Below are 14965 nucleotides of genomic sequence, written 5' to 3' on the forward strand. Positions count from 1 at the left end.
GCTGGGAAAAATATGACCAAGGGTCCTATCTATGTACACATGGAATTTCCTTGCCACTATTAACACAGTGCGAAACTCATTTGATTAGAATCCATGTGCCTTAAACATTTAATGCTCATGATATTGAGTTTATTCAATTTTCATTTATTATATATACTGTTTTGAGATGGAGTCTCGCTGTCACCCAGGCTGGAGTGCAGTGGCTCGATCTGGGTTCACTGCAAGCTCCGCCTCCCGGGTTCAGGTCATTCTCCTGCCTCAGCCTCCCAAGTAGCTGGGACTACAGGCACCCGCCACCACACCTGGCTAATTTTTTCTATTTTTAGTAGAGACAGGGTTTCACCGTGTTAGCCAGGATGATCTCGATCTCCTGACCTTGTGATCCGCCTGCCTTGGCCTCCCAAAGTGCTGGGATTACAGGTGTTGAGTCACCACACCTGGCGAGTTTATTAAATTACATAAACATGCCGGATCATGGCTGCTCACACCTGTAATCCCAGCACTCTGGGAGGTCGAGGAGGGCAGATCATGAGATCAGTTCGCAACCAGCCTGACCAACATGGTCAAACCCTGTCTCTACTTAGTACAAAAATTAGCTGGGTGTGGTGGCACACACCTGTAATCCCAGCTACTCAGGAGGCTGAGGTAAGAGAATTGCTTGAACCTGGGAGGCAGAGGTTGCAGAGCCAAGTGAGCCGAGATCATACCACTGCACTCCAGCCTGGGTGACAGAGACAGACTCATTTCAAAATAAATAAATAAATAAAAAATTAAAAAAAAATTACATAACTCTTTACAATATGAATCAATAGGAATAAAGTTTGGAAGGGAATTTGGAAAGATAGAGAGTTGTATTAGAACCAAGGAGTTCGGGTGTGGTAGCTCCCACCTACAACACCAACACTCTTGGATGCCGAGGTGGGATCACTTACTTGAGCCCAGGAGTTCGAGACCAGCCTGGACAACATAGTGAAACCTTGTCTCTACAAAAAATACAAAAATCAGCCAGGCGTGGTGGCACACACCTGTAGTCCTGGTTACTTGGGAGGCTGAGGGGGAGGATCGCTTGAGTCCAGGTCAAGGCTGCAGTTATGATCTGCACCCCAACCTGCCCAGCAGATTGAGACCTGGCCTCAAAAAACAGTGAAAGGCGGCCAGGCACAGTGGCTCACGCCTGTAATCCCAGCACTTTGGGAGACTGAGGCGTGCGGATCATGAGGTCAAGAGTTTGAGACCAGCCTGGCCAACAATAGTGAAACCCCATCTCTACTAAAAATACAAAAAATACCAGGCGTGGTAGCGGGCGCCTATAATCCCAGCTTACTTGGGAGGCTGAGGCAAGAGAATTGCTTGAACCCCGGAGGTGGAGGTTGCAGTGAGCTGAGATTGTGCCATTGCACTCCAGCCTGGGTGACAGTGCAAGACTCTATCTAAAAAAAAAAAAAAAAAAAAAAGTGAAAGAAACAAAATGCCCCAACGAAAATCCCTATCCTTATAGAGATAAAATCGGAATAAATTACTGTCATCACTGGATACCAGCATGAGATCCACTGAGGCAGTGGGAATTTCAGTGGTTGGGTTCATCACCTTGTCATGACACAAGAATGGGTCCAGAAAATGATTTGGGAAACTCTCCAGAAACTGAGTGAGGTTCCTTGGTTTGGCTGCCTAGTCTGCTTCTGAAACTACACGTTTTCAAAACTGAATTTCTCCCGTCATCTTCCCCATTCCTCAGATGATGCCTCATCATCTTGTGACTGCTTCCGGTAGCTCCTGTGCTAGGACATCTGCCACATCTTGCTGATCTTGCCTCCTCTGCTCCCTCCTATCACGGCTTTGATCAAGCAGGCCGGGTATCATCTGGGGTTGCATGCCCTGAACTGCTGGGTTCCCTGCATCCAATCCTTCACACTGCTGTCAGGTCTAGAGGCATAACCCTACTCCCTGCACCCTCCTATTCAAATACTTTCAATGCTACCCAGTGCTTACAGGATAAAGGTCAAATTCCTCTTCCTGGTTATCTATGGCCCTCTATGACACAATCCATTTTGTTAAACTCTAAATCTCCAGTATCAAACTCCTTGTTCCCTGGGCACAGTGCCCTGTGCTTTCCCAACTCCATGGCTTTGCTCACAGGCTTTCAATAGGAATGCATCCCACCTTACATCCCCAAAAGGTTCAGCTTAAGTGCTATCTCTGATCCTAGATGAAGTTCTGACTGTCTTCTCTGAACATCCACTTTGCCTTCATCATTAGCAACCAGATCAAACTCCAGGAGGGCAAGAGACACTCTGCTTTTGTATTTCCAGTGAATTCTAAGATTTTGGTCTATCGGAAGCAATGGGACAGTTGTTTTAAGCCTAGGGACAGCCCCCAACAAATTCACAGGCAGCAGTCAAGTCAATCTCCTTCCCAAGATTTTGCTGCAGCATGTAATGAAAGCCCTCAAGCTTCCTCCCTGCTTTGATGTCCCTCAGCAGTCCCTCAAGGGCTGAGACCAGATTGGAACCACTGTACTTCTGGTGCCTCCTAGAGGGCTAGGCCAAACGAGCAGTGGAAGAATAATTAGGACAAAAGTAATCCAGTAGGCCAGGTGTGGTGGCTCATGCCTGTAATCCCCACACTTTGGGAGGCTGAAGCGGGCAGATGACCTGAGGTCAGGAGTTCGAGACCGGCCTGACCAACATGATGAAACTTCGTCTCTACTAAAAATACAAAAATTAGCCGGGCGTGGTGGCGTATACCTGTAATCCCAGCTACTCAGGAGGCTGAGACAGGAGAATTACTTGAACCTGGGAGGCGGAGGTTGTAGTGAGCTGAGACCGCACCATTGCACTCCAGCCTGGGCAACAAGAGCAGAACTCCACCTCAAAAAAAAAAAAAAAAAAAAAAAAAGATCCATATTTTTTTTTCCCCTGGTTTTTATTAGTTCAGATCTTAAGGTGATGAGATCATGACACTGCAGATTCGTGGCAATTTCGACAAACAGCACAGAACTCTATATTCATGAACAACTCATCTGGTAATGCTCCAAGTTTCCAAACTGATTCATTCCTCATCAGCCTGGCCATAAGTTTCTTAAGAGAAAGGATGGTAATTTCCTCGGAAACCTGCCTTTATTCTGTTGGGTGAGAAAAATCCTTTAGGAACGTGTTGGTTCCCTAAGATGGGTGATCCCAAGGAAGAGAACAGTCATTACACATGAACTTTTTTTTTTTTTTCTGAGATGGAGTCTCACTCTGTCGCCCAGGTTGGAGTACAGTGGCATGATGTCAGCTCACTGCAACCTCCACTTCCCGGGTTCAAGTGACCCTCCTGCCTCCGCCTCCCGAGTAGCTGGGATTATCGGCGTGTGCCACCACGCCCAGCCAATTTTTGTATTTTTAGCAGAGATGGGGTTTCACCATGTTGGTCAGGCCGGTCTTGAACTCCCGACCCTGTGATCCATCCGCCTCGGTCCCCCAAAGTGTTGGGATTACAGGCGTGAGCCACCGCCCCTGGCCTACACATGAACTTTTTATGCTAAGAAAAGACATTAAGATAGAAAGTACAACTTCAATTCAAGCACCATGAAATTTTGTCAAGCAAAAATAGTCTTTATTCAAATTTAATGGAAACAGGGGTCACTATACTTTGCAAGACGGGGAAAAATAAAATTAAAAAAAATTCTTTTCTTTTCTTTTTTAATATAAAACAATATAATCACAATACCAGAATATGGAACTCTACAGTTTATTTCCTATGGGTTACTGCAGGTATCAATTTTCCTCGACTGTGCTATTCACAACTTTGTTAAGTCCAAAAATATGAAACCAAAGTGGTAGGAAACTTAAGACTTAGCACTTTCACTAAATGGCATACATCGAAGGGCATCAATTCAAGAGCAAAAATGGTTGAACTCACCATACCTACCTACGTGGTCATTCCAGCCTTAGAGCCGTCCAGGTTACTGAGCTCCCTGTAGGAAAGGCCAGGCCTGAAAGCCAAGGCGTTTTGGATCTTCTACCGTGGGCCATGAGTAAAAGGGAATTTTCAAAGAGAAAATTTTTTTCAGTCGAGCAGGAAGGCCTGGCGCCAGGAGGCTTTACTGAGAGGAAGCACTTAGATTTAACAATTATAGACACACCATTAGGGGAGTTAAAAATGTACAGCAGTGACATGTTCTACTCCAATCACTTGTGCTACGGCTACCAAACATGTACAAAAGATTTCTCGGGTAGTTCCAGCTGTGGCCGTAGCCAGTTAGGACCTTGAGTGGGACCTAGATCTAGATCGGGAGGGTGATCTGGAAGCAGACCTGGATCTAGACTTGGACCGAGATCGGGTTTTCGAAGCTGACTTTGATCTGGAGCGTGATTCTGATGGAAGGTTTGGTTTCGATTTGGAATTGGATCTCGACCTGGACCGGGTCTCCTGATTGGTGCCAGCATTCTCACTCTCCCCTCGACCTTCCCTCTGGCTGGATTCAGACTTGGCATGTTCCCGCTCCTTTGACATGGAGCGGGATGGAGATCTGGACTGGGAGCGGTCAGTGTCTTCCTTCTTCTTCTTCTTGCTGCTGCCCGCCTTGCTGTCTCGCTTGCTGCCTCGCTTTCTGCTCCTCTCACTCTTGCTGCGGCTGCGGCTGCGACTACGGCTTTCCTCCCTGCTTCTCTTCCTGCCCTTCCTCTTGTCCTTGCTCTTGCTGCGGCTCCTGCTCCGGCTCCTGCTGCCCCCTTTGCTCCGGCTCCGGCTCCGACTCTGGCGGAGGCTCTTCTCCTGGCTCCTGCCCCTGCTCACACTCCCTCGCTTCTCCTCCTCCACTCTCCTCTCCTGACTCCTGCTCCGACTTTTGCTCTTACTTTTATGCCGGCTAGGACTCCGGCTCTTGGGTTTCCCGGCATTGTCATTGTTTTGGATCTTCTCTTCAGCTTGGTCTTTGCTCTTGCTGCGGCTCTTGCCAGCGCTACGGCTGCGGCTGCGGCTCTTGTCTTTGCTGGGGCTCCTGCTTTTCTCCTTCTTGCTCCGGCTCCGACTCTGGCTCCGGCTCCGGCTCTTGCTCCGGGAGCGGGAGCCCGACCTGAGGAGACATGGGATATTGTTTGTCACATGTGACTTCATGCTAACCAGGAGATAAAAAGATCAAAGGGCATACATGTGGAGTTACACCCCCCAATATAAGGCATGGCTGGCACTGGCTGAGGATTGCTTTCTGAACCCCCACAATGCCAATCAGAAGCTGGAAAAACTGGCCAGGTGCGGTGGCTCGCGCCTGTAATCCCAGCATTTTGGGAGGCCAAGGTAGGCAGATCGCGAGGTCAGGAGTTCAAGACCAGCCTGGCCAACATGGTGAAACCCTGTCTCTACTAAAAAATACCAAACATTAGCGGGCCGTGGTGGCGCACGCCTGTAATCCGAGCTACTCAGGAGGCTGAGGCAGGAGAATCGCTTGAACCCGGGAGGCAGAGGTTGCAGTGAGCAGAGATCGCACCACTGCACTCCAGCCTGGGTGACAGAGCGAGACTCTGTCTTGGGGGCTGGGGGGGAGTTGGAAAAGCAGAGGTGAAGGAAGACTGGTCACATGATTGAAATCTAAGCGAGGCTGTGCACAGTGGCTCATGTCTGTAATCGCAGTAGTCTGGGAGGACTATTTGAGGTCATGAGTTTAAGATCAGCCTGGGCAACACAGTGAGACCCCGTCCCTACAAAATTTAAAAAATTAGCTGAGTGTGGTGGTATGTGCCTGTAGTTCCAACTACTTGGGAGGTTGAGATGGAAGTTTGCTTGAGCCCAGTGGGGTGAGGTTGCAGTGAGCCATGATTGTACCACTGGACTCCAGCTTGGGTGACAAGAGACCAACCCCGTCTCTTTGAGAAAAAAAGAAAAAAAAGTGAGACAGGGTACAGACATTACCTGCTGACCACCTCCACTTATACCATGGAAGACATACCTGGACCGGGATCTACTCTTAGAATGACTGCTTTTGCTGCTCCCACTTCGGCTTCTGCTCTTACGGGAATGTCTGCTTCGAGAGCGAGACCTAGGGGGAGAAAATATTTTTTAACACTTGCTGACAAGAGTCTAGCTGATAAGCATCAATCAAGACATATATATATATATATTTTTAGACGGAGTTTCATTCCTGTTGCCCAGGCTGGAGTGCAACGGCGCAATCTCAGCTCACCACAACGTCCATCTCCCGAGTTTAAGTGATTCTCCTGCCTCAGAAACCCGAGTAGCTGGGATTACAGGCGTCTGCCACCATGCCCGGCTAATTCTGTATTTAGTAGAGACGGGGTTTCTCTATGTTGGTCAGGCTGGTCTTGAACTCCCAACCTCAGGTGATCCACCTGCCTCGGCTTCCCAAAGTGCTGGGATTACAGGCATGAGCCACTGCGCCCGGCCAAGATATTTTTTCAATATGTACAGCACTGGCTGTGTCCAGGCACAAACTCTCTCCTGGGTTCTAGGTTCACAGATGAAGTCACCTGCAAACCTTCCATCTGGATGGTTCACCTGAAACTCTTACCAGCTCCTAAAATTCTAACTGCCCCTGATACCTGCTCCTTTTGCTGAGCTCCTTATGTGCACTGATGCCACTGTTATTCATACGGTTCCTCGTAACAGAAATCACAGCAATCCTCGACTCCCTCGTCTTTCCCCTATCCCCTTACACACCCATGATCATGCCTCCTGATCTTCAGTCTTTCCACCTCTGCTGCTGCCTCCCTGGGCAAGCCACCATCATGTCTCCCCTTGTTCAACAACCAGCCTTTCTGCATATACTTTTCCCCTTCAGGATCTATTCATCTCACTGTGACGAGAGCTATTTTAAAGAGACCGACAATCCAAGCTTTACAACATTTTTTAAATGCATCCAGACTGTAGGTTCTTATTTTCTACCAACCAGGACTCCTTGGGAAAATGACTGATTCCAGGCATAAAAGCAGGAAGTGCACACAGATAGGCCTAGACCATCTCATTATGACAGAAAGAGGGAAGCTTTCAAAGCTGCCCAGGCACCATCACCTATGAAGTATTCTTGCTAAAAATGTTGAACCTGCATTTCAATCACACCTCTCCAGACCTAACTTCCAGTATACAGGAAGTTCAGGGGATAAGATACAAGTTCAATAATACCAAGAAGAAACAGATAAATACAGAATGTGAGATACTATTAAAAAACTAAGAAAAATAAGCCAGGCGTGGTGGCTCACGCCTGTAATCCTAGCTACTTGGGGGGCTGAGGCAGGAGGATAGCTTACACTTGGGACGCAGAGGTTGCAATGAGCTGAGATGGCGCCACTGCACTCCAGCCTGGACGACAGAGCAAGAGTCCCTGTCTCAAACAAACAAACCCAACCTAAGCAAAATTAATGTAATGAAGGGAATTGCTCTAGACTAAAAGCGTGACTACATGAGGTTTTACTACTAAAAACCCCTTGTACTACATGACTGGATTAGATTCTGATTAAGAAAAAACCCAACTATAAAGAGATCCATGGAGTAACTGAGGAAACATGAATATGGCCTGGAAATTTAGTAATTTGATGGAATTACTATTAATGTTCTTAGGTAAAAAAACAGAACTGTGGTTTTCCTCATTTTTGGAGACACATGCTGAAGGATTTAGGGGCAAAGTATCATAATTTCTACAACTGACTGCAGTTGCAGGTAGAATGATAGGATGTCTAGACTTGCCTTAAAACAATGCAGCAGGAGGGGGTGATGTGAAACAAGACTGGCAAAATAAAAACTACTGAAGCTGGAGGAGTGGGAGGTGCAATTCAGAGTTCTCCGATGCTTCACATATAAATTTCAAATTTTCCATAATAAAAAGTCAAAAGAACTAAACAACAAAACCTGAAAAGTCTCTAATGACTTCCTACTACTCTTCCATTCTTGCTCTGGCCTAATGGTCAGTGTATCTGGTCCTTTTCTGCCTTATCTCAAGCCACTCTTCCCATTACCTCTCTATATTAGCTTCTCTACTCTGGAAAACTTTCTCTTGCCCCCAGGCTTTCAGAAACACCCTTTTCTCTGCTAGATAGACAGGCATTAGACAGGCATTTTCTCACCGGGCGTGGTGGCTCACGCCTGTAATCCCAACACTTTGGGAGGCTGAGGTGGGTGGATCACCTGAGGTCAGGAGTTCGAGACCAGCCTGCCCAAGATGGTGAAACCCTGTCTCTACTAAAATTACAAAAATTAGCCAGGCCTGGTGGTGTGCACCTGTGATCCCAGCTACTCAGGAGGCTGAGACAGGAGAATCACTTGAACCTGGGAGGTGGAAGCTGCAGTGAGCCGAGATCGTACCACTGCACTCCAGGCTGGGAGACAGAGTGAAAGAAACTCCGTCTCAAAGAAAAAAAAAAGCATTGTCTTCTGCTCACCATCTCTGTCTTATCCATCAGGGCTCCGTTCTATAGCATGTCTTTAGGGCAGCTGTTTCAGACTAATTGTGCTGTGTGCATGTCCTTGTCACAATGGCATGGTTTATTCAATACGCATCTTCTACATTAGACTGAGTTTCAGGGGGGCAAGGACCATATTTTTTTTTTTTTTTTTTTTTTTTTTTTTTTTTTTGAGACGGAGTCTCTCTCTGTCGCCCAGGCTGGAGTGCAGTGGCATGATCTCTGTTCACTGCAACCCTTGCCTCCTGGATTCGGGTTTGAGCGATTCTCCTGCCTCAGCCTCCCTAGTAGCTGGGACCACAGGCGTGTGCCACCACGCCTAATTCTTTTTTTACTTTTGTATTTTTAGTATAGATGGAGTTTCACCACGTTGGCCAGACTGGTCTTGAACTCCTGACCTCAGGTGATCCACTCGCCTTGGCCTCCCAAAGTGCTGGGATTACAGGCGTGAGCCACTGCGTCTGGCCATTTGTCTTCTTTATAATGCCTTTCCAATGCTTAGCCCAGTGCCTGGCCTGTTCAGGTGCTAAATAAGACAAAGTTTCCATGTGTGCCCTCAACCAAGGTAGTAGGATCTAGGGATGCCAAGAAATGTGAAAGGAGGCCTCTGATTTCCCTTTTTGTTTTTTTTTTTTTTTTTGAGACGGGGTTTCGCTCTTGTTGCCCAGGCTGGAGTGCAATGGCGCGATCTCGGCTCACTGCAACCTCTGCCTCCCAGGTTCAAGCAATTCTCCTGCCTCAGCCTCCCAAGTAGCTGGGAATACAGGCGTGCAACACCACGCCTGGCTAATTTTTTTGTATTTTTTAGTAGAGACGGGGTTTCTCCATGTTGAGGCTGGTCTCGAACTTCTGACATCAGGTGATCCACCCACCTTGGCCTCCCAAAGTGCTGGGATTACAGGTGTGAGCCACCACGCCCGGCAAGGCCTCTGATTTCTGAGAGAAGGGACTTTACTTCTATTTGTACTCATGACCTAAGAGTTCAAGAGTTTTACAAATAAATGTTCAGTTCAAAATTCTAAGTTATTGAACCAGATGGAATCATGTTATTAAGAACTCAACAGGAAAATGTAAATAAATTATCTATGTGCTCAATAATGAATTTATGGTGAGCTCCAATACACAAAAGACATCAACAGTACCTTGAATGACTCCGGCTTCTGGAGTAGGACCGGCGTCGTCTGGAACCTGGCTTATCTTCAACTAATCTGATTTTTCTGCCATTGACTTCAGTTCCATCCAACTTCTCCAAAGCTCTTTTCATATCAGAATAAGATACAAATTCAATCACCCCTTCATTTTTGCGTCCCTTGTGAGCATCTGCATAAGTCACTTCTCCTGCCTGACGCATATAATCCTGAAGAAAAAAAAGCGTGACTATATTATGTTTTGCTAAAATATCGAATGCAATGATCTGAGTGAACTTTTCTTTTCTTAAGAAATGCCAGCGTTCCACAGAATAAAGTTTACTCTTAAATATATTCATCTACCCACCAATCATGTACTGAGGTTCTTTTTCTTTTTTTTTTTGAGACGGAGTCTCACTCTGTCACCCGGGCTGGAGTGCAGTGGCCGGATCTCAGCTCACTGCAAGCTCCGCCTCCCGGGTTCACGCCATTCTCCTGCCTCAGCCTCCCGAGTAGCTGGGACTACAGGCGCCCGCCTCCTCACCCGGCTAGTTTTTTTTTGTATTTTTTAGTAGAGACGGGGTTTCACAGTGTTAGCCAGGATGGTCTCGATCTCCTGACCTTGTGATCCGCCCGTCTCGGCCTCCCAAAGTGCTGGGATTACAGGCTTGAGCCACCGCGCCCAGCTGTACTGAGGTTCTTTAAAGCACCAGCCATATTAGGTGGGTGGGAGAGACAGTAAATACACATTAAATTATTCCTTTAAATAAAGTTTTGGGGCTAAATGTGGTGGCTCATGCCTGTAATCCCAGCACTTTGACAGGCTGAGGCAGAAGGGTTGCTTGATTCCAGGAATTCGAGACCACCCTTGGCAACACGGAAGACCCCATCTCTATAAAAATTTAAAAAATTAGTCAGGTGTGGTGGCACACGCCTGTAGTCCCAGCTACCCAGTAGGCTGAGGTAGAAGGATCATCTGAACCCAGGCAGGTTGAAGCTGCAGTGAGCCGTGATCGTGCCACTGCACTACAACCTGGGGTAAAGAGCAAGACACTGCCTCAAAACAAAAAAATAAGGACGGGCACAGTGGCTCACACCTGTAATCCCAGCACTTTGGGAGGCCAAGGTGGGCATAGCCCTGAGGTCAGGAGTTCAAGACCAGCCTGGCAACTTGGTGAAACCCTGTCTCTACTAAAAATACAAAAATCAACCAGGCGTGGTGGCAGGTGCTTGTAATCCCAGCTACTTGGGAGGCGGAGGCAGGAGAATCGCTTGAACCCAGGAGGTGGAAGTTGCAGTGAGCAAGATCATGCCACTGCACTCTAGCCCAGGCGACAGAGCAAGACTTCATCTCAAAAAAAAAAAAATAATAATTTATTTTTTAAACTACTAATATCCCCTAATTTGTTTTCTTTTCGTATTTCCTTGATAAATAGCTAACATACATTGTGCCAGAAACTATTCTAGGCTTTTTATATATAAAATTCACTAAATTATCTCAATAACCTTGAGTAGAAATTAATATGAACTCCATTTTATAGTTGAGGACTATGAGACGTAAGACGTAAGTAACTTGCTAAGGGTTACGTAAGTGACCTTAGTGGCAGAGCCAGGATTCTATCTAGGCTGGCCAGCTTGAGAGCTAGGAGATCTGCTCAATTATCTGTTACTCTCGTTTCCTGAGAATGGAACTCTCTGAAGGTACAGACGTGTAGAGCCAACCAAGGGTGGTAACTGTGGGGGACCAGCCTCAATACCACCTATAGGACATCCAAAGTCTGGTGGCAATGAAGGAATGAGAAGAGAGAGGTTAAGACTGCATAAAGAGTGGGGGCCAGGTGGCCAACTGCAAAATGAAGGCTGCAAAAGGCTCAGAGTTCTGGTCTCCACACTATTTATTGAGTACAATCACTTAGATCTAAGAAGCCGATGTTTAGGGCAAAACGGTGAAAGGGAGGCAGGCAGTGTGTCATACGCATAATCTATAGCAGCGGTGGTTTAAATGAATCTCCTTTGTGCTCAAACAGCATATCTTTAACTTATCAGAGTTGCTGGTGGTGAAGGGGTGGCCTGCCCCTCCACACCTGTGGGTGCTTCTCGTTAGGTGGAACGAGAGACTTGAGAAAAAGAATAATACACAGAGACAAAGTATAGAGAAAGAAAAGCGGGGCCTAGGGGACCGGTGCTGTGCTTACAGAGGACCCACACCGGCACCAGCCCCTGAGTTCCCTCAGTATTTATTGCTCAAAAGATAAGGGAGTAAATCAGCAGTAAGACATACAGATACACGGAGATGTTCCATTTGCCCAGGGACGGGCAGGAGACAGATGTTTTTCTTTTACTGAGATTTAAGAGAATGGTACTGACCTTCAACCACAAGCAGGCTTTAAGCATTTGCCTAACAAAGCACATTCCTTANGATGGCCTTTAACCACCAGCAGCCTTTAGGCATTTGTTTAACAAAGCACATTCCTTACAGCCCAAAATCCTTTAAACCTTAATTCACCACAGCGATGTCTCTAGCAAGGACAGGATGGGGGTAGAGTCACAGATTAACAGCATCTCAAATACAGAGCCAAATGGAGTCTCTTAAATTTACTTCTTTCTATATAAACACACTAACAAGCCGACCTCTCTTTTCCCCACAGGTGGGAGCGGGCTTAACTAGGAGGCTGCATGTCTGGCCACATTCCAATGCTTCAAAGGAGTGTCTTTCTCCTTGAACACAGTATTTATGGGTAAGAGAGCAAGTCTTGCTCAGAGCATGGGAACATAATGGCGATAAGGCTTTCCTCCTCCCACAAGAAGCCTCTTGTGGCTTTGCACAACTTATTGTCCCATATTTTTATGGCCAGTTTATACAGGCACCCCATAAGCCTTTCCCCCAACAGTAACTAGGCTCTGTTTTAACAAAAAAATTAAGAGGTATTCTACGAAGTTAATTTACTATTACATTTAGTGACACCACATAAGTTAGCATTCTACTGATGAAGAGAGTAGCTTTCCAGTTTCTATCCATGATGTTCAATCCCTAACTCTCAGAATACTGGAGTCATTCCTTCAGCAAGCAGAATTGTGCTGGCAGACATTCAGTAAAGGTCTACTATGGTGCTGACAATAAGCACGATGAACCTGAAAAAAATGGGAGTTAAGAGTCCTGGTCCCAGCTCTTCTGCATCTGTTACTTGAAGGTTGCTGGGATTAAATTTTAAAAAGGGGGGGAAAAATAGAAGTGCTTTAAATTAAAACTGTACAAATGTAAAGGATTCCTAACTATTCTTTCCTGAACCTAAATACACTCACTCATTTTGCTAGAGATGACGTTTAAATATGGCCAAAAAAAGCAAGAAGGGAGACAAAACACCTGTTTCATGCATGCTCCTAAGACCATTCAGATTATGATACTGCTCAGTAAGTTTTTCTTCCCTATTGAGATTAAAAACACTGTTGTCAATAAATGGGTCCGGGTGTGGTAGCTCACGCCTGTAATCCCAGCACTTTGGGAGGCCAAGGCAGGTGGATCACTTGTGGTCAGGAGCTCAAGACCAGCCTGGCCAACATGGCGAAACCCGGTCTCTACTAAAATACAAAAATTAGCTGGGCATGGTGGCATGCGCCTGTAATCCCAGTTACTTGGGAGGCTGAGGTAGGAGAACTACTTGAACCCCAGGCAGAGGTTGCAGTGAGCTGAGATGGCGCCACTGCACTCCAGCCTAGGTGAAAGGGTGAGAGACTCTGTCTAAAAAATAATAATTAAAAAAAGCTGGAATCACTACACTGGATGGCCAACATTAGCAATGAATCTTAATTTTTTACACCAAAACTCTTTCAGGACAAATATTCCATCAAAAACCTTATGAAAGAACATGGGTCAGACTGTCAATTTCACCAGTAAGGATACACATTGAAGCTGATGTGAATTTGCATATTACAGCAAATGCTGCAGGAAACACTGGTGGTTTCAACCATTTTACTGACTGGTGGGTAGCTATAATGGCATCTTCCTGTAACTTTTTTTTTTTTTGAGACAGAGTCCTGCTCTATTGGCCAGGCTGTAGTGCAGTGGCACGATCTTGGCTCACTACAACCTCTACCTCCCAGGTTCAAGCAATTCTCCTGCCTCAGCCTCCCGAGTAGCTGGGACTACAGGTGCCCAGCCCACCACCACGCCTGGCTAATTTTTGTATCTTTTTAAGTAGAGACGGGGTTTCAAACATTTTTTACAGAGGGAAATTTCATATAACACATTTGGGCCAAGTTTCTGTCATGTCACCAGTTGGGGAGGCTGAGGCTGGAGGATCACTTGAGGTCAGGAGTTGGAGACCAGTCTAGGTAACACAGTGACAACCAATCTCTGAGCCATGATCGTGCCTCTGTACTCCAGCCTGGGCAATAGAGTGAGACTTTGTCTCACAACAAAATCAGGCTGGGTGCGGTGGCTCCCATCTGTAATCCCAGCACTTTGGGAGCCTGAGGCGGGTGGATCACAAAGTCAGGAGTTCAAGACCAGTCTGGCCAAGATGGTGAAACCTCGTCTCTACTAAAAATACAAAAAAATTAGCCAGACGTGGTGGCGGGTGCCAGTAATCCCAGCTACTCAGGAAGCTGAGATGGAGAACTGCTTGAACCCGGGAGACAGAGGTTGCAGTGAGCCGAGAAGGCGCCACTGTACTCTAGCCTGGGCAACACAGTGAGACTCCGTCTCAAACAAAACAAACAAAAAACAAAACAAAACCAAACAAACTCACAGATGTGTCCTTAGAATGATGGTCCCACAATGTTCAGTGGAAGTATAATTCTGATATATTTTGTACTCATACGGAACCTTTAATTACTTCCAGCTCTGTGTAGGCTTTCACACATATAACATTATATTTTGGGTATGCCTAGGCCTACACAAATTTACCTGTTTCCCAACTTTAACTCCTGCCCAACCTTACCCCAAAAGGTTAATGGGGCCCAAACCTTTAGGTCTTGCCAGCTGCACCGACTTGACAAATTCTCCACAATAAGTCTGTACTCTGTGCGAGTAGGAGGGCCATATTTATCTCGGCCACTTCTTCTATAACCATATCCACCTTTGGAAGGTTCAAATAAATAAGATTATTTCAGTGGAGGAAAAGGAAAAAAAATGACACAGCACACACCCCCCGTTAAATATATTATTTACCCCCACCCCAAACAATAGCACGTTTTAACTCTATTCCCATCCTTAATTCTAAAATAGATTTTAAAGAAGCAATCAGCTAAATAACATTTAATTTAAAAGTTGTAAGTATACATATTCATTAATATTTATATTTAAGATTAACATGCATAAATTAAAAACTATTAACAATTTAACAATTTAGAAATAACCAAATTACTAATCAGTTACTGGTGTTACTCACAGTGATTAAAAATTTTGTGAATATTTTATATGAAAAAAAAAAAGATTTTCAGGCA

The 14965-nt window shown here is 45.9% G+C and overlaps 1 protein-coding gene across 1 annotated transcript in view; it reads right to left on the reverse strand.

Annotated features, from left to right (window-relative positions):
* Positions 1–3575: 3575 nt before the first annotated feature.
* SRSF4 (serine and arginine rich splicing factor 4) overlaps positions 3576–14965 on the reverse strand; it is a 32810-nt gene continuing 21420 nt past the window's right edge. Inside the window, exons 3-6 of the mRNA XM_017872703.1 lie at positions 14486–14598; positions 9536–9750; positions 5930–6019; positions 3576–5059 (exon numbers count right to left, since the gene is read on the reverse strand). Of these exons, the coding sequence (XP_017728192.1) occupies positions 4243–5059; positions 5930–6019; positions 9536–9750; positions 14486–14598 (1235 nt within the window). The 3' untranslated portion in view covers positions 3576–4242. The remainder of the gene's footprint in view (positions 5060–5929; positions 6020–9535; positions 9751–14485; positions 14599–14965) is intronic.

Source organism: Rhinopithecus bieti, unplaced genomic scaffold, assembly GCF_001698545.2.
Source record: "Rhinopithecus bieti isolate Rb0 unplaced genomic scaffold, ASM169854v2 scaffold_7649, whole genome shotgun sequence".
NCBI lineage: Eukaryota > Metazoa > Chordata > Mammalia > Primates > Cercopithecidae > Rhinopithecus > Rhinopithecus bieti.